The following is a 20,378-nucleotide window of genomic DNA, read 5'->3' as shown; positions in this document are numbered from 1 at the left end:
GGGGCAACGTTTGGCTTAATTGAAAATTAGGGTGGTTCAAGATATATTTTTGGGATTTTTTTGTTTTCTAGAATTTTGTTAGGCTTGTCAATCCAAGCAAATCTGTTGAAGACACCAAAAATGTTAATTTAAGGAGTTATGTTTTAGGCAAAAGTGATGTTTAGAGCTCTTAAAGCAAACATTTATTAAATAATTCAACAAGTCAATTTGGACAAAAGGATCAAAAGTAACAGCCATTTCAAGACGTTTCAAACTCAAAAATTGATTTAAGTAATATTTTTTGTTTCTAGGTAAAAATTATTTTAAAGCAATAATGCTAATTCAGAACACTTGTGGGAAAACTAAAATCTTCATAAACTCAAAACTTTGAGTGAAGAAATTTTATCCGGGGACCAATTCGAATCACGTACCATGCGGCACTGTCAAGCTCCAAAGTGCAACGCAAATCTGCATGCCTCACCCACCCAGACACACATCGACAGCGGTGACAAAAACCCCCCAATTCACTTGCGCAACAATAGAATTTAAAAATTTATTCATAACGTTCAGGATCGAATATCCTGCTGCATCCTGTCAGTTCTGCCTGGAGGACCAAGAAACGAAAGAAAAAAATCTCCATTTTGGTTTGCAATCTCCGTTTTTAATCCCGCTCTCCAGACTCTCACCATCCCAGCCACTTCCAGGAGGGAAACGACCGATAATCGGTTTGCAAGTATTATGTGAGGCGTCCTGCGTTGTCTCTCTTCCATCGAAGGTCTTCTCCGAGCCCCCCCCCAAGGCGGGACAACGTCACAGTGCAGGAAACTTTCCCCACTCCGGCATTCCTCGATGGCTTCCGGTACTGATTTCCTACTTCTGTGACGGAAAATTCTATGGAAAACATGTTTATTTTTTTTTTTGCTTTATGAATTGAAATTTAAAAGTTGTTTTCTGATATAAACAAGATTTTTTTCAATGCTTCTCAGATTAAAATACAAAACAAAAAAATATTCCAAAATCTCAGAGAATTTCTCTGAGGACGCTAACATTGTTTGGTGAGTCTGTGTGTCTGAAATTCCGATTCCATAACGTTTAAGATTTGACTCGTCACGTGCCAGAGCGTGAAGGCACGTGTCTTCTGGGAGGCAAAAAAAAAATAACAGAAAAAAGAAAGAGATCGAGGAAAATGTCGGAATTTTAAAACACACCTCACATCTCGTGCGGACGAGGAGCAGACGAGTATCAACAATCCCCCGCGCGCGCGCGTTAATCGGAAAATGCATTTTCTCGCCAGAGCTTTGTTGTGGCATCCGCACGTTTCCCCAACTTATCCCCGGCTGCGCGGACGTGGAAAGCTGTCCGAGGGAAATCCGTGTTCTGACGAGGAAAGCTGAACAGAGATGCTGTTAAGATAACTGTTGTTAGCTTTTCGTATACGGACGATACAATGTGATTGGTTTGGGGAGTGTGTTTCTTTTGCGATGAAAATCTCGACTTTTCATAACTCACCAAACTGTGCACAGCACTCGGTAGTAAGAACGCTCGCTATCTGGACCATTATATCTTAACCATCAGCTTCTGGCGGACTCGAATGCCTTTCATCCTTGTTCTTGCGGAAGAATCACTTCCTGAGTCGGACACTTTGAGGCAACAAGGACCGGCACAGATTCTTCTTCGTGGCGAAGATCTGCTGACGTTCTACATTGCTGGATAGATCTCTCCCAGGCTTGTCTGAAGTACCTAGTAAAGGAATCCTTTGTTTGAAGTGATACGTAGTCTCTGAAAAGTCCATGGTGACTAACTTATTCAAAAATGGAATATCAGAAAGACTGACCAAAATTAAAATAAGACGAGTCCTTAGTTAAAATGAACTTTTAAAAAAATACGTACTAGACACCCTGCAAAAGTAGTAAAAACGCTATAGAACGAGTCTGTCCCCCTCCTCTAGATCCGAACCCCAAGATAACACAAATATTATTGGCCAGAACGGACACACTCACGCCGCCCCGTGGGCCTGTCCCACTGTGCCATCCAAATTTCTTCTCCCTTCGGGGGTGTCCGAAACGGCCCCGGTTATATGGTAATGGGTGCGCTCACAAAGAAGGCCCCACTTAAGGCGAATGATGACCGAGTTCGATCAATATATATCTGCTCCTCCCGGGGACAGACCAAAAAAAAAAAAAAGATCCGTGAGGAAACAAAGGATTCGCCCTTGGACGTCCTGGAGGCTGGATTGGATACTTCCTGGCAGTCAGCACCAAAGACGTGAAAGGAAGGAGGAAATGGTTCCATCGGTGGGGGGGGCTAGTAACGGAGCGAGCCGGGCTTATCGAAAGTCATTTTTAAAAGGAGTCTTCGGGAAATGCATGGCGGCCGGGGTCGTCACGGGTGGATGCGGTCGTTTGTCTTGGGATGTGGGGACGTTGGAGAGAGACCAAGGGGCAGGCAAATATTTGGACAGTTTTGAGTCACGAGGTTTACATCTCTTTAAATTGTGATTTTTTCGGAGAGAGATTTTGGCAATTGTAAATTTAAGCTTGTTGAAGTCGAACTACCTAATGAAGGTCGTTAATATTTTCCTAATACCAATTGCTATAAAGCGGCGATTATTGAATTTGTTGTGTATGCATATTTTTTGAATGCGCAAATTAGTTTAGTTTAAAATCTTTGTTTGTATTTTATAACACATTCAGTCTTGAATTTGTTGTCAGTTAATGCTTCAAATTCGTCAAGGTAAGAAGGATTGCCAGATTGCGAGATAAATCTGGGAATGTCAGAATGTCGAAAAATATTGCACTTCGGAAAAGTGTTAAAAATTTGAGCTTTTTGAAAAAAGTGTTGCAAAGAAGAGCTATCCGAAACAAGTGCTGAAAAGGTAAACTTTTCGATAAAAGTGCTAAAAAGTTGCACTTTTTATATCAAAAGTTAAAAAAAACTTTCAGGCAGAGTTAGCCCAAGAAATACGTTTGGGTAATTGTTTGTTTAATTGAGGTCCAAAATACATAAAAAAAAATCTTAAACTTGCTCGCATTTCTGCAAAATTTAATCAATTTCAACTCTCTTAGATGCTTTCGAAAGGTCTTTTAAAGCACTTTAAAACAGGGGTGCTCAAAGTTTTTGGAAGCCGGGCCAAATTTGAATGACTTTGCGGGCCAAATTCATAAAAGGTTTTTTAAATAAATAAAACTATTAGAATTTATAACACTAAAAAAAATCAGTTGAAGTTTTTTAAAACTTTTTTTTTATTTTTTTTACATTTTCTCTGATTAAAATAGTAGAAAACACTAAATGACAGTTTTCGATCACTGTTGTTGATTTTATTGTTTTAGGAATATGAAAATAAAAATTTTGTTGAATGTACTTGTGTTTTCATTAAAATTTAAAGGTTAAAAATGGTAACATGTAATCTGAAAAAAAATGTAACGACGTAATGTTATCTTTGTTGTGTAACTAATGAAAAAAATCTTTAAGAACCAGAACTTCAACATTTCAATGAGAAAAAATGTAAGAATATGTTTTAAACATCCGTCAAGTCGATTTGCAATCATTATTTTCAAAAATTGTAAGATTCGACAAAAAAAACATTTGATCGAAATAAAAACTTAATGCTTAACTGATTATCGAAAATTTACTAAACTTCAATTTATTTTTAAATAAATTCGAACATGCTCAAAATGATTCGAAACGCAAAGGAATGCATTTCAATTGAATTCTGCTAATTCCACTTAAAAATAATTGATATTTTAAAATATTTTGAAAAAAATAATTTTTGCCCTGATTTTTAAAGAATTTTTCACAGTAGGACAGAGGGTTAGTCGAAAAAAGCTTTGTAAAATATTTGCAACAGCCTTATTTCCCCAATTTAACATTTTAATCAGATGGTTATCAAATTAGATTCGTTATCCAACTGTCATGAGTTCGAATCCCGAGGGAAGGTTTCTAAATGCAAAGTCAGTTTGAAGGTCAGTTCATAAAAAAGGTCATCAATACTGTCAAATTAATATGGAAAACTAATGTTTTTGCAATTATTACAGATTTCTACCTTAATCAATTCCATTTTGAAGAAAGTTTGGACGATATTTACTAGTTTCACTCATATTGAAACGTGTGAAATTGTTTTAATTAATAGGGTAATTCTCTACCAACTCACACGAAATCGGGAAAAGTTGCCCTGACCCCTCTTCGATTTACGTGAAACTTAGTCCTAAGGGGTAACTTTTGTCCCTGATCACGAATCCGAGGTCCGTTTTTTGATATCTCGTGACGGAGGGGCGGTACGACCCCTTCAATTTTTGAACATGCGAAAAAAGAGGTATTTTTCAATAATTTGCAGCCTGAAACGGTGATGAGATAGAAATTTGGTGTCAAAGAAACATTTATGTAAAATTAGACGCCCGATTTGATGGCGTACTCAGAATTCCGAAAAAACGTATGTTTCATCGAAAAAAACACTAAAACGTTTTAAAAATTCTCCCATTTTCCGTTACTCGACTGTAAAAATTTTTGGAACATGTCATTTTATGGAAAATTTAATGTACTTTTCGAATCTACATTGACCCAGAAGGGTCATTTTTTCATTTAGAACAAAATTTTTCATTTTAAAATTTCGTGTTTTTCTAACTTTGCAGGATTATTTTTTAGAGTGTAACAATGTTCTACAAAGATGTAGAGCAGACAATTACAAAAAATTTGATTTATAGACATAAGGGGTTTGCTTATAAACATCACGAGTTATCGCAATTTTACGAAAAAAAGTTTTGAAAAAGTAACTTTTTGCGTTTCTCTTTGTTTTGTCGTCCGTTTCTGTCGCGGGTGACCATGAACGTCCATGATCGATGACGACCAACTTTTTCAAAACTTTTTTTTCGTAAAATCACGATAATACACGATACCCCTATAAATCACGATACCCCTTATGTCTATATATCAAATTTTTTGTAATTGTCTGCTCTACAACTTTGTAGAACATTGTTACACTCTAAAAAATAATCCTGCAAAGTTAGAAAAAAACACGAAATTTTAAAATGAAAAATTTTATTCTAAATGAAAAAATGACCTTTCTGTAGATTCGAAAAGCACATTAAATTTACCATAAAATGACATGTTCCAAAATTTTTACAGTCGAGTAACGGAAAATGGGAGAATTTTTAAAACTTTTTTAGTGTTTTTTTCGATGAAAAATACGTTTTTTTCGGAATTCTGAGTACGCCATCAAATCGGGCGTCTAATTTTACATAAATGTCATTTGACACCAAATTTCTATCTCATCACCGTTTCAGGCTGCAAATTATTGAAAAACACCTCTTTTTTCGCATGTTCAAAAATGGAAGGGGTCGTACCGCCCCTCCGTCACGAGATATCAAAAAACGGACCTCGGATTCGTGATCAGGGACAAAAGTTACCCCTTAGGACAAAGTTTCACGCAAATCGAAGAGGGGTCGGGGTAACTGCTGTGTGAATTGGCGGAGAATTACCCATTAAGATTTTAGAACTAAATGTTTGTGTCGCAAAATGGGAATCAAAATTTGAATAAATCATTCGTTTTATACAAAAAAAAAGTTAGCATAAAAAAGATTAAAATAAACCTTGAGTTATAAAATCACTTTACAAGTGTTCAACGGGAAATTTTACAAGAACGTTCAAAATGAGTCCGCGGGCCACAAAAAAAAAACACCTCGCGGGCCACGTTTGGCCCGCGGGCCATACTTTGGTCACCCCTGCTTTAAAATTTGCCATAGATATCCATCCAGGATTGGTTTAACTTTTTTTCATAGCTTTTGCAAATTACTGCTATAAATGTATTTTTTTAAAACCTTAATATCTTTTTGCAATAGCCTCCAACACCCATATTCCTATAGGTTGAAAGTTTGGGAATTTTCATGGACTATAAGCCTATGGTATTAACTTTTTGGCCAATCGCGGTTTTTCCCATAGTTTTTTGATTTTTCTATAACAAACATTTTTCAACATTAGTTTTTGGTCTCAATATGGTCATATTGGGAATCCTCGGAAAATTTCACATCTGTTAGAAGTATTGGAGTTGTAAATTTAATTGGATAAAAGCCATTAAGAATAAATTCAAATATTTTTTAAACAATTTGTTGGATTAGGAACAAACATGTTTTATTTAATTATTTTTTGAATAAAATTTGTAATTCCAATACTTCTAACTAACGTGAAATTTTTCGAGGATTCCGAATATGACAAAATTGAGACCAAAAAGTGTCGCTATGGAAGTCTACAGGGCAAAAACTAACGTTGTAAAATGTTTGTTATAGAAAAATAAAAAATAAAACTATGAGAAAACCGCAATTGGCCAAAAGTAAATACCGTAGGCTTATAGCCCATGAAATTCCCTAAACTTTTGACCTATGAGAGTATGGCAAAAAGATATTAAGGTTTTAAAAAAAATCCATTTATAACAGTAATTTGCAAAAGCTATGAGAAAAAGTTAAACCAATCCTGGATGTCTATGACACATTTCAAAGTGCTTCAAAAGACCTTTCGAAAGCATCTAAGAGAGTTGAAATTGATTAAGTTATACAGAAATGCGAGCAATTTTAAGATTTTTGATGTTTTTTTGGACCGCAAACATCAATGCTCGTTTTACCCCACTTCCCTTTGTCGTAGAGGGCTCATATTTGGCATGAGTTCATCTCATGTATAGACAAACAAACGCTGAAAGTTTCATCCAAATCGGAGCACCTCGATACGACCTGTTACACATTGGTGAAAAACTCGCTCTTAAGCGTTCGCTTTCTGCATAAATATTATTTTTCGTCAAGATATCTAAGTCGGATTTAGGAAACAGTATCGAACAGTTTCAATTTTACAAGTTTTACAAATCTTGTAGATTTTACAAGATACAAGTGTTAAAAAGTTGAACTTTCTAGCACTCAAATGGATACTTTTCAGATCGGAAGTGGTTGTATCGTCATTCGAGAATGAAAGGAAATGTAACAAGTTTCAACGGATTGCAAAAAAAATCGATAAGATTAGACTCCATACAATTGAGTAAAATTATTGACTGGAAACACAAATTAAAAAGTAATAAGCATTTAACATATCATAAGTTGATTTATCAATTAAAAACTGCATAAAGCCCACATCAGGAATAAGTTGACATTCTCTTTCAACGTCACAACAAGCTGTCTTACTTTCAAAAAGTACTTTCTCACAAATCACAGCGCAAAACTCACCTGCCATAACAAACAATTGAACCATAATTTATATTCTAACCACTCGGCTTACTGATATTTGCCAACCACTAACCCACTGCAAAACCCTCTCCCAGCTAAACAATCGGCACACTTTTTCACCGAGGGCCACCCCAAATCAACCTCCGTCGCGACGGCGGTGACCGTTTGGCCATTGTCACATTATAGCCTCGACCAGACCAGACCATTCGCGCAATCCTTCATAATTCTGATGCTGCGGTTACGAAAGTTCCTCCGCCACCCGCCCTGGCACACCGTGACAAAAAAAAGTCTGTGACTAAAACAATCACCAACTCTTCTCTTGGCAAGCATTCGCTAATCGAGAAAGAGAGACCAAACAAAACAACGCAAAAAAAGCTGGAGAAGAGTCGCAGTTTATTTTTTTTTCTGCGTCCAGAAGTGGTGAGAAAAAAGTAACAAAAACAGTCGCGCTCATAATCGCAATTATGCCACCCAGTGCCAAGTTAAACTGCTCATAAAAAATGTGGTGATGATAGATCACCAGTGTAGATAGGCAAGTGGTTTGTCCTCCCCCCACGGAATGGGGTGGGGTTGATGTTTGCGCGGGAAACGATGTGTCGCAATTATTCAAATTGAATTTCCCAGGCGACGACGAGCGGTAGATTTTGTTCCGAGCGAGTTGTGGCCAAAGCTGGACAGGGTATTCTTTTTCGTTTTGTGATTGTTGGATTGTCTGGGCAACAATGAGAAATTTGTAGTGAAAAAGAAAATTCATGAAAAAAAAGTTATTTTTAATTCAGGTTTATTTGGAAGTTTTTCCTAATATCTTGGATTCTAGTTATATCTTTTTGCTATGTTAATTCTGACTGATTTTATTTTTGCAATCTAGTTTTAATGTTTAGTAACTACCTTTTAAGTATCTTGTTTTATTTACTTTTAATTGTTTATTTTGATTTTGTACATTTTAGTATATAACACTGTGCAAAGCTGTGCAAAAGGTACAATTGAAGCATAAGAAAATCATTTGCTCCGATAGTGACGAGACACTATGGTCCAGGGTGCTACTATTTCACAAACACACACACACACACACACACACACACACACACACACACACACACACACACACACACACACACACTCAGATTGGAAAAGCTCGGTGTTGAGTCTCACTCGTCCAAACAAACAAGCAAGCAGAAAAGGACAAAACAATAACAGCTTCTAATGGCATTTCTGTGGTTTGTTGGTTGGTGAGAGCATAAAAAAGTGGCTGGAATCCTCTTTGAAAACCCGGGTGATGATGGTCGTCTGGCAGAGTGTGTGTGGGAATGTTTTATGGGCACGTTTTTGTGAATATTTGTGAATCCATTCAGTTGTGAACGGTGATGCTACTACTGTTAGTGGTTTATCGGTTGGTTGTGTGAAATAGTGGGATTATGTTGGCAAGGATGTTTCAAGTGCTTTTTGGTGGAGTTGTTTTTTTTTTTGCGATTTGTTTCGTTAACCAATATTGTCGTTTAATCATATTTTTCATAAATCAAGTTTACTTACTGTATCAAATTTAACTTTTCATATGTTCAGGACACTACACGGAACAAAATCCGGTCGGCGGATTCGAAAAATTTTCGCGATGAATTCGAAAACAATGCATGTTTCCAAAATCATGAAAAATGTTTTCGATTTTGAAATAAATGTTTTCAATATCGGAGCAAACTGTTTGCGGAACCGCAACCACCATGTTTGCGGCGCAATTTTGTTTAGACCGCCGCAGCCACAAAGCGTTACGCTGTCAGAGTGTCAGAATCAGCTGCGAGCGCACCGCTCGCAAAACATAAACAAGCCACAAAAATCGTTTTCGAAGCGTATTTCTGCGGTGGCCAATATTATGGGATAAAAATGGATCCAGGAATAGTAAGTACTATTTGTTCTGTATAAGATTATTGTAATTTTACCTCACATTTTATTTTACAGAACGAAAAGTAACAAGACATCCAGCGGGGCAGCGGGACGGACAATCTGTTGTCGATCGATCGACTCCCGCGCTGCCATCCTGCGGCTGTTCGAGAGGAGAATGGTGAAATGGTGAGAAAGTTCGCTTTGAACCTGATCGATCTGTAATTAACTTTAATTAATCCACGCTCTTTGCCCGAACAAGGCCCCGATCCCGATTGGGCAGATCGGGAAACCCCCTTCAGTTCCACCGATGGCCGCAAATCCCAGCGTAGTGAACAACACGCCCAGCTCAACGCCCGCTCAACCGGCGTCGGATTCCCACTCCAAAACTCATCGCCCAGGGCAAGCAAGACGACACCGGCTAAATCCGCATCACTCAGTGCAAGTAGAACAGCGAAGTACTGCTGATCGAGTACGGAATCTGTGCTGCGCCGACCAGCACCTTCTCGCCAATTGCAACACCTGTCATCTGTACGACCACCTCGGCTGTCCCACGCGGCACCATCAAAAAGTCCAAACTGACAGTGCTCCGAGTGCGACAAATCGGACGACTCCGGCCCCGAGCACGTGATCCTGCTGAAAGCCCCGTAATGTCCCGAACCCGGAACAGCAAGGGCGGCATCATCGCCCCGTAACACATGCCCTCGCCCGAGTTTGAAAAGTCCCCGGAGAGTACCTCCGTCGTGTGTTGCGCCAACCTTACAACCCAAACGACCCGGCGGTAGCGGCGGCAAACGGTATCGAGACGGAAGATTTGCTGCTGGAGATCCCGAAAATCGACCAGGAACTGGCGGAAAAGCTTAGCGCAGGGAAAACTTCGGTGGATAAGTTGACGACGATGGCGGCCGCACCACCGGTCAAGCGTGGCAGCAAAAAAAAGGTCACCGAACCGGCTTCCCTAGACAAAGAGGTTCCAAAAGCAGGAGGACATCAAACCCAAGGTTGAAGTCACCGAGATCCCGGACTCTCCGGTGAAGAAGCCCGAGCAGCCAAAGGAAGAACCCGCTCCGTAGATCGTGGAACCCCCTGCCAAACCCAAAGAGGTCAAACCGGAAAAAAACGAAGGAGAAGCTGAAAGCTCCCGCGGAGCCGGCTGCAACGGAGCCTGAACCACTCACTTCCGAAAGTTCCCAAGAAACGCTCACTTTCTCGGATCGGCAATCACGTTGACAACGACCTCTAATGAATCGCTGGAGCCACCAAAGCAACCATCGACTCTCCTCATCAGGCTCCGGGCGCCGTGAAAGTTCTACCTGCGGTGGACGCCGCCACAGTAGGCACATCCGGAACCGGAGGCATCTCCTCTTCGTCTCCGTCACACAAGCACAGCTAGTGGAAAAAGAAGTAGCACCGCAACCGATCCCCGCACGAAGACAAAATTTCTAAAACTTCTAAATTCCTAAAATTTTGAAAAATCTTAAATTGTGTTAATTTTCTAAAATTTCTAAAAATTCTATAGTTTCCAGAATTTTTCAAATTTCTAAAATTTCGGAAAACAATGAAATTTTCTATTTTTTTTTTAATTTCTTAAATTTTAAACATTTCTAAAATTTCTAAAATTTTCAAAATTTCTAAAATTTCTAAAATTTCTAAAATTTTTAAAATTTCTAAAATTTCTAAAATTTCTAAAATTTCTAAAATTTCTAAAATATCTAAAATTTCTAAAATATCTAAAATTTCTAAAATATCTAAAATTTCTAAAAATTCCAAAAATTTCAAAAATTTCAATTTTTTTTAAAATTTCTAAAATTTCTAAACTTTCTAAAATTTTTAAAATTTCTAAAATTTCTAAAATTTCTAAAATTTCTAAAATTTCTAAAATTTCTAAAATTTCTAAAATTTCAAAAATTTCTAAAATTTCAAAAATTTCAAAAATTTCTAAAATTTCTAAAATTTCTAAAATTTCTAAAATTTCAAAAATTTATAAAATTTCTAAAATTTCTAAAATTTCTAAAATTTCTAAAATTTCTAAAATTTCTAAAATTTCTAAAATTTCTAAAATTTCTAAAATTTTTAAAATTTCTAAAATTTCTAAAATTTCTAAAATTTCTAAAATTTTTAAAATTTCTAAAATTTCTAAAATTTCTAAAATTTCTAAAATTTCTAAAATTTCAAAAATTTCAAAAATTTCAAAAATGTCTAAAATTTCTAAAATTTCTAAAATTTCTAAAATTTTTAAAATTTCTAAAAATTTTAAAATTTTTAAAGTTTCTAAAATTTTTAAAATTTCTAAAATTTCTGAAATTTTTAAAATTTATAAAATTTATAAAATTTATAAAATTTATAAAATTTATAAAATTTATAAAATTTTTAAAATTTATAAAATTTATAAAATTTATAAAATTTTTAAAATTTATAAAATTTATAAAATTTATAAAATTTATAAAATTTATAAGATTTCTAAAATTTCTAAAATTTCTAAAATTTCTAAAATTTCTAAAATTTCTAAAATTTCTAAAATTTCTAAAATTTCTAAAATTTCTAAAATTTCTAAAATTTTTAAAATTTCTAAAATTCTAAAATTCTAAAATTCTAAAATTCTAAAATTTTAAAATTTTAAAATTCTAAAATTCTAAAATTCTAAAATTCTAAAATTCTAAAATTCTAAAATTCTAAAATTCTAAAATTCTAAAATTCTAAAATTCTAAAATTCTAAAATTCTAAAATTCTAAAATTCTAAAATTCTAAAATTCTAAAATTCTAAAATTCTAAAATTCTAAAATTCTAAAATTCTAAAATTCTAAAATTCTAAAATTCTAAAATTCTAAAATTCTAAAATTCTAAAATTCTAAAATTCTAAAATTCTAAAATTCTAAAATTCTAAAATTCTAAAATTCTAAAATTCTAAAATTCTAAAATTCTAAAATTCTAAAATTCTAAAATTCTAAAATTCTAAAATTTTAAATTCTAAAATTCTAAAATTCTAAAATTCTAAAATTCTAAAATTCTAAAATTCTAAAATTCTAAAATTCTAAAATTCTAAAATTCTAAAATTCTAAAATTCTAAAATTCTAAAATTCTAAAATTCTAAAATTCTAAAATTCTAAAATTCTAAAATTCTAAAATTCTAAAATTCTAAAATTTTAAATTCTAAAATTCTAAAATTCTAAAATTCTAAAATTCTAAAATTCTAAAATTCTAAAATTCTAAAATTCTGAAATTCTGAAATTCTAAAATTCTAAAATTCTAAAATTCTAAAATTCTAAAATTCTGAAATTCTAAAATTCTAAAATTCTAAAATTCTAAAATTCTAAAATTCTAAAATTCTAAAATTCTAAAATTCTAAAATACTAAAATTCTAAAATTCTAAAATTCTAAAATTCTAAAATTCTAAAATTCTAAAATTCTAAAATTCTAAAATTCTAAAATTCTAAAATTCTAAAATTCTAAAATTCTAAAATTCTAAAATTCTAAAATTCTAAAATTCTAAAATTCTAAAATTCTAAAATTCTAAAATTCTAAAATTCTAAAATTCTAAAATTCTAAAATTCTAAAATTCTAAAATTCTAAAATTCTAAAATTCTAAAATTCTAAAATCTAAAATTCTAAAATTCTAAAATTCTAAAATTCTAAACCTAGCCTGCTCCGGTGGAATTGCTGGCGGTGGTTGGACTCGCAATCCAAAGTTCGTCAGTTCGAATCCCGGGGTGGAAGGTTCCTTGGAGAAACTTGGACTCCAATGTTCGAGCAGAAACTTTCAATAGAGACTTAAGAGACCTGGGGGTCGTTAATGTGGATGGTTTTTTTTTTTACTTTTAAATATTAAATTTGATCCGACTGCTGGCGGAGATACTGTCCCGCAGGGCGTAAAAAATGAGGGAACCCGTTCAAGGCGGACGGCCTTCTATTGCGGGCCGCTCCGCTCAAATCGATCCTCGAGATGGAGGTCGGATTTGGAATCCCGAACGTGGCACTCAGCTAAGGACGCCTTCGTTGCCTCGTGTGGCGCCAGATGCTTCCAGTTCCGGCATTAACCTGACCTTTCCCAAAGTCACAAAGAGGAAAACAAAAACAACCTCCAAAACGGAGCGCTGCGCGATTCCATGGAACAGAGTACGGCGCCGGAAATCAACCAGATCGCCGGTCCGAGCACGCTGCACCGTTATTAGCAGCACATCTATCCAGGTGTCCTCGCCGCCGGCGTCGACCAGAACTCGCACAACCTGCTGCACTTAATGCAAAACGGTGCCGGTCACAAAGTGCAAGTGGAGCATCAACGAGTGCACAGCGGCCACGCCTCTTACTCCTCCATTTGCTAGCACCGAATTCACGTCACGGGGGGCAACGTGCCAACGGCGGCGACGGCGCCCAGGAGTTCCCAGCTACATCACGGACTTCGAGGCCGGTTTGTCCTGCCGGATCTTGCAAATATACTCCTTCGAACCGCACTGGTGACGCTTGGTCCGTGTTTTTGACTAAACTTTCAAAAGCAACACACAACTCGATAGAATTGATATCCCTTAGTGACCCACGTACAGAATTTATTTGATTTAGTTTTATAATGTAATAAAGAAATGAAAACTCAAAAAACTCTTCTTCTTCTTATTTCCAATAAAATTTCGGCAACAAACGGTCAATTCAAAAAGGTAAATATTGAAGTGGCTGCGTGCTGCGTGCTTTTGGCGGGGTAGGCGTTACTACGTTACGTTTGCGATATCGAAAATCATCGTTTGCGATATCGGAAGCAATGCTTCCTGCTGACGGGTGGAAACCGAGATTTGCGATTTTTAGAGCAAATCGGAAACAAAGTTTGCGATTCCGCAAACCGGATTTTGTTCCGTGTAAGGATGGTTTATGCGCTTCTTTGAGCGTCCAATTTTCCATGGCAACAAAAATCCCGGAAAATGGGAATTGTTGATCCAATATCCTAGAAAGTCCTAGGAGTTCCCGAAAAATATAACATTTATTGAAAATTGATCTGGTTCTGAATAATATTTTACATAAAATGTAAAAGACACTATTTTCAATGATAAAAATATGTTTAAGAATTAATTTATGGCTTGACAGCTTATACAAAAATCATACAATAAAAAGAAATTATAAACCGTCATCTACATTTTGTTGGTCTGAGTCTGTTCTATACGAAACCAACCAGAAAAATAAAAATATTATTCGAAGGCCTTGGCAAAATTTCACTTCGGATAATCGAATCGAATTTTCTTTGCTGTTGTATTATTTTGATGGTTGAGCTTAAATACTACCCCTAAGCTACTTTGAAGTAATTTCAATTTTTTTAATCCAAGCTGGCGGCAAAAATGGCGGTGACGAAACATTGAAAAAATACATTTTCGAATTTAATAGGCATTCAACAATTCAAATTTAACTAAAACGGAGTTGCTCGAATTTGATGTTGAAAGTAAGAAAATAAAAAATCACGAAATTCTTTTTTTGTTTGTGATTCAACTATCCGAAGTCCCATGCAAACCTGAGGATAATCGAACATCGGATAATCGAACTCGCATGATCGAAACATCGGATAATCGAGGCTGGACTGTAGTATATGTTTTGTCAAAAAAAATGTTGTGATAAAGTCATTTGATAAATGGGTAAATTTTGAATCTAACATTTTTTTCCCGAATAGTCCTAATCATGACAAACAACTTTGCCGAAGACACCAAATCGATCAGAAAATCGAGTTATTCAAATATTTACATTAAAACTTTTATGAGAAAACTAAAGATGCAAAACGGCATATTTGGTCATCATGAATACATGGACAAGGTTTCATGGGTAATTCTCCGCCAACTCACACAGCAGTTGCCCCGACCCCTCTTCGATTTGCGTGAAACTTTGTCCTAAGGAGTAACTTTTGTCCCTGATCACGAATCCGAGGTCCGTTTTTTGATATCTCGTGACGGAGGGGCGGTACGACCCCTTCCATTTTTGAACATGCGAAAAAGAGGTGTTTTTCAATAATTTGCAGCCTGAAACGGTGATGAGATAGAAATTTGATGTCAAATGGACTTTTATGTAAAATTAGACGCCCAATTTGATGGCGTACTCAGAATTCCGAAAAAACGTATTTTTCATCGAAAAAACACTAAAAAGTTTTAAAAATTCTCCCATTTTCCGTTACTTGACTGTAAAAAAGTTTGGAACATGTCATTTTATGGGAAATTTAATGTACTTTTCGAATCTCCATACCCAGAAGGGTCATTTTTTCATTTCGAACAAAATTTTTCATTTTAAAATTTCGTGTTTTATCCAACTTTGCAGGTTATTTTTTTGAGTGTAACAATGTTCCACAAAGTTGTAGAGCAGACAATTACAAAAATTTTGATATACAGACATAAGGGGTTTATTAATAAACATCACGAGTTATCGCGATTTTACGAAAAAAAGTTTTGAAAAAGTTGGTCGTCATCGATCATGGCCGTTCATGGTCACCCGCGACAGACACGGACGACAAAACAAAGAGAAACGCAAAAAGTAACTTTTTCAAAACTTTTTTTTGTAAAATCACGATAACTCGTGATGTTTATAAGCAAACCCTTTATGTCTATATATCAAATTTTTTTTAATTGTCTGCTTTACAACTTTGTAGAATATTGTTACACTCTAAAACATAACCCTGCAAAGTTAGAAAAAACACGAAAATTTAAAATAAAATAAATTGTTCTAAATGAAAATGACCCTTCTGGGTCAATGTAGATTCGAAAAGTACATTAAATTTCCCATAAAATGACATGTTCCAAAAATTTTTACATTCGAGTAACGGAAAATGGAAGAATTTTTAAAACTTTTTTAGTGTTTTTTTAGATGAAAAATACGTTTTTTCGGAATTCTGAGCACACCATCAAATCGGGCGTCTAATTTTACATAAAAGTCCCTTTGACACCAAATTTCTATCTCATCACCGTTTCAGGCTGCAAATTATTGAAAAACAACTCTTTTTTCGCATGTTCAAAAATGGAAGGGGTCGTACCGCCCCTCCGTCACGAGATATCAAAAAACGGACCTCGGATTCGTGATCAGGGACAAAAGTTACCCCTTAGGACAAAGTTTCACGCAAATCGAAGAGGGGTCGGGGCAACTTTTCTCGATTTCGTGTGAGTTGGTAGAGAATTACCCTCATACAAAAAAATAATAATAATAAAAAAACACACACTCACACAATAACACTATTTTGTTCATGACATTCTAGAAACTGTTCGAAATGTTGTATTCCAATCGTTGCAATACTAGATATTTGAAAGAAAGCCAATAGCAAAACTTTGTAGTTTATGCAAAAAGTTGCAAAAAGAAATTTATTTAGCAAGAGTCCATGTATCTAACGTGATTTACTTTGGAAGTGTCACAATATTGAATAGAACACCCTTGAGTATTTTCTTTGCATCATTGTCAGCAGTTTTAAAATCTAAAATATTCAGTCTTCTTAGAACTGAACTAGAGCGTTCAATTTTCCGTTCCGGAAAAAAAATCCCCGGGATTTCAAAAAAAAAAAATCGTTTTCCGGGAAATTAATTAATTTATAAAAAAAAATTAATGACAGAACCTAACTTGATTTAATTCATTTCAATCAATAAATGTCATATCAAGGATTATTTTAGACAATATTTATTTCTGAAGCATTCACAACTGGGGATAAATCTTGCTTATTTGTTGGGCTATAAAAATTACTATATTATGGAAGGAAAATAAACAATGTTGTTTTTGGTAACCATTTTACATAAAAATGGTTGTTAGACCATTTGAAAATAACATTTTAACCATTTCCGGCTAAAATCAAAATTAAGTTATTTTTACATTGAAAAAACGAAGTTGACTTTATAGCTGTCGGCCACCATTGCTAGTACCAACCACTAGTGTCCTCCTTTTTATCTACAAGGACTTCGCCGCCCTGGGCTCCTAAGTGTATGAAAGTATGGCACGGAGCGACGGCGCCGAATACCCATATTTACACAAAGAATTTTAGAACGCCCGCCGTGGGATTCGAACCTGCGACCTCTGGATTGTGAGTCCAGTGCGCGGAACGATTGATCCACACGGGCGGGACATTTACATTGACCGTGACCAAATTTAATGGAAATCGGATTGACCTAATATTTATGTATAGAGGGTTGTACAAGAAGAATTTGTTTGATAGTATTTGAGAAACTACAGTTTGAAGCACTGGAGCTACCCAGGGCTTAAATGGGATGAATATGAAAAACATGTATCGTTTAATTTAAACAACTTTTTAAAAATTCTTCTGAGCTAATCAATTACTAGGCTGAATACCGATCCATACCACAAAAGAAATCATAAAAAAATCATTAAAAATAACTTCGTAACATATGAAAGGTGCACTCAACCGGCGGTCGCATGATTGTGATGTATGGCGGCATGAAAGTATATCAGAATCTGCACGAAATCTGTCCTCATGCATTTTTTGCGATATAGGGGTATGGCCCAGTGTTGCGTTCCTCACGTGCTCACGCGCTCGTGAGCGCTCACTTTTCGCTCATTCGTGAGGAGGAGCGCTGCGCGAACTAGCTTTCGCGCTCATGTTTGCTCCGATTTTTTCAGCTCGCGTTTGCCCCACGCTCGCGCTCGCGCTCATTATTCGCTCACGGAGCGCTCACTTTGGAAGTATCGCGAATCGTTTTACTTTTTGAGACAGTTTTTTGTTTTTCAGTCCTAGTTTGATTTTGTACTTAAGGCGCAGCATGTCAGTGGAAACAAGGGAAGGGTATGAGCGCGTGAACAAAAAGGACTGTAATCCTTAGAAAAACATACAAAACAATGAAATAATTCAAGAAGATTTATGTTGGGTTAAGTTCGATTCAATGTTATATGCTTGGTTGATTAAAATATAAAATTAAACTGTTTTATGTACCTTAACAGTTTGTTGGCTACCATTCCAGCGTGGGGATCAGAATGAGCAACCATTAAACAAAAGTCATTCCATTTAACACTGGAACGCCCAACGCATGTCCTACTTACACGGACGCCCAAGCCTCCCAAAAAAGTTGGAACGGTCACTTCAACAAGCCCGTTCTCGGGCATAATTCAACCAATCGGGACGATTCTTGTTCCCAGTGATTTGTAAGAATGTCTAGATGATCCTAAAATTTTGCAGAACTTGATATGAACAAATCTGTAATTTCTGCGACCGAAAACATCGTTCCAACTTTTTTTAAAAGACTGCCTCCGCGGAATTTTCGGCGATTTTTTTTACAGGCGAAAAAAAAAAGTTGGAACGATGTTTTTGATCGCAAAAATTACAGATATGATCAAATTAAGTTCTGCAAAGGTCTAGAATCATCTAGACATCCTAACAAATCACTGGAAAGAAGATTCATCTTGATTGGTTGAGTTATGCCCGAGAACCATTGAGTTGAAGTTACCGTTCCAACTTTTTTGGAGCCTTGGGCGTTGGAATGTTAATAAATCGTTCAGTGCTTACGGCTGATCATTTTTATAAAGTTAATCTTTCTCATTCTAGAAAACTGGGTAAAATTGTTGAAACAGTTCTCTTTTTACAAAAAAAAGCTTCCAAATTGCTAGTGTTTGAAATAACCCATTTGAATGAAATAATAAAAAATGGCATTGTTATGTTTTAGCACATAAAGGGTGGCCCCTCTTCCGTCACTTCCGCTACCAAGCCTCTGAAAATATTCAATTACAGATTCAATAAATGTTTTTTTTTAATATGGACATTCTCTAAAATGTTCAGAATATAAGGGATGATAATAACTTTTATAAAGCTCACTGCTGTTTTTTTTATAGGTCCAATAAAACATTTTTTTTGTGTTTTTAAAACCGCCTTGAGTCAAAACTCCGGATTCTAAAAACTTAAAATAAACATTTGTCAATTAAATCATTTTTTTTACATATCAGTGCATCTCTTCAAGTCAATGATTTTTTTACATTAAGAATGAGTTAGCTCTTTGTTAGCACACTCAAGAGTGAATCATTCTGCCCCTTCGCTAATTCTGAATTTAAATAGAACGTACATTTCGGTTCGCCGACTAAATCAATTTTATTGTTTACTTTTGTTTGTTTTATCACTTTCTTGTTTGTTTTTGCTGCCTGTGCTGAAATAGTTCTAGAAACTTCATTTCAAACAGGCAGATGCTTCAACAGGGAAAAACAACTACCTACTTTGGCTCACCAGCTCACGTGAGCGCAAAACGCTCCGGTGAGCGTGAGCGAGCACGAGCTACCTGATAAAAACTCACGCTCCAACTGGAGCGAGCACGCTTTCCGTGAGCGCTCGCTCATTCGCAACCCTGGGTATGGGGTACATGTTAAAAGAACAAGGATTGAACCATCAACTTCTTGGTTGTTGATCCGACACGCTACCACCGCGCCATGGACGCTTGATGAATTCATTAGCTGGAACCAGTAAGACTTGTTCCGGAAAAAGTTATTTGCCATGAAAAACATATTTTTTGCATGATTTTTTTTATAATTAATATAATCATCTGTCAATGTTATTCTTAAACATTTAATCTCGAATTGGACTGGAGCATGGTTTTTACTCACAACAAAATATAGGAATGTTAATTTTTTGATAAATTTTCTTAAAGTTATATGATTTTTTACAAGCTGTCAAGCCATTAATTGATCCTCACACTCATTTTAACCATTAAAGTTGCTGTTCTATACAATCTTGTTGTAAAATGTTCATCGGAACCAGGATCAGAAAAAAATTCGATAAATTTAAAATTTCCCGGGAATTCCCAGGATTTCCCAGGAGTTAAGTAACTCCGGGAAATTGGACGCTCTAAACTGAATATGTTCAAATATTAATACTTTAAACAAATACTGTTTGCTTTTCGATTTTCAAGTTGAAACAGTACTCATTCAAATTTCATAAATTCCTTGTTTCGATTTTATGCTGGCTTCAAACAATAGTTTTCCCTCTCTCGCGGGCTGGTCCGCTGTTTGCATTCAATTTATTATAACCAGCCCACGATATGCTGGCAGCCATTCATTTTGCGTTAGCCATCGTTGCTCTCCCCACAAAAGCGTTTGTGCTTGCAGAAATCCACACGCAAAAACGCTACTCAACAACCTCCGTTCGAATAAATCACCATAAACGCTGAAATAACAAGTTTTCAAAGAACGAAGAATTAAATAATGATGGCAAGTTATCCTTCTCGCGTTCGGTTTATGTTTGTTTTTTTCTTATGGAAATTCAAAATAGTTTGTTCGCAAAACTTAAACAACGAAGATACTCGCGGGCTCGCTCTGTTTATTTGCGATTACGAAACTTTCTATTTAATCGGCTGCTTCGGTTCGAAACGATTTTGTCCTTCCATTCTGTTTGCTACTCTCCAG

General features: G+C 35.6%; 3 protein-coding genes across 7 annotated transcripts in view; 2 read left to right on the top strand and 1 right to left on the bottom strand.

The window, feature by feature from the left end:
* The window catches only part of LOC6041615 (rab3 GTPase-activating protein catalytic subunit), a 302,640-nt gene that overhangs the window by 176,837 nt on the left and 105,425 nt on the right, over window positions 1-20,378 (bottom strand). The gene's annotated exons all lie outside the window — the stretch shown is intronic.
* LOC6035256 (leucine-rich repeat-containing protein 4C) overlaps window positions 1-20,378 on the top strand; it is a 274,948-nt gene that overhangs the window by 152,014 nt on the left and 102,556 nt on the right. The gene's annotated exons all lie outside the window — the stretch shown is intronic.
* LOC119766588 lies at window positions 8,889-10,439 on the top strand. The gene is made up of 3 exons (XM_038251427.1): window positions 8,889-9,068; window positions 9,129-9,239; window positions 9,313-10,439. The coding sequence occupies exons 2-3, from the start codon at window positions 9,237-9,239 to the stop codon at window positions 9,679-9,681; spliced, it is 372 nt and encodes a 123-aa protein (XP_038107355.1). The 5' UTR covers window positions 8,889-9,068; window positions 9,129-9,236; the 3' UTR covers window positions 9,682-10,439.

The sequence above is a fragment of the Culex quinquefasciatus genome, chromosome 2, assembly GCF_015732765.1.
Source record: "Culex quinquefasciatus strain JHB chromosome 2, VPISU_Cqui_1.0_pri_paternal, whole genome shotgun sequence".
NCBI classification, from domain to species: domain Eukaryota; kingdom Metazoa; phylum Arthropoda; class Insecta; order Diptera; family Culicidae; genus Culex; species Culex quinquefasciatus.
The sequence above is the reverse complement of the archived record's forward strand: the minus strand, read 5'-3'. Positions and strand labels throughout refer to the sequence as shown.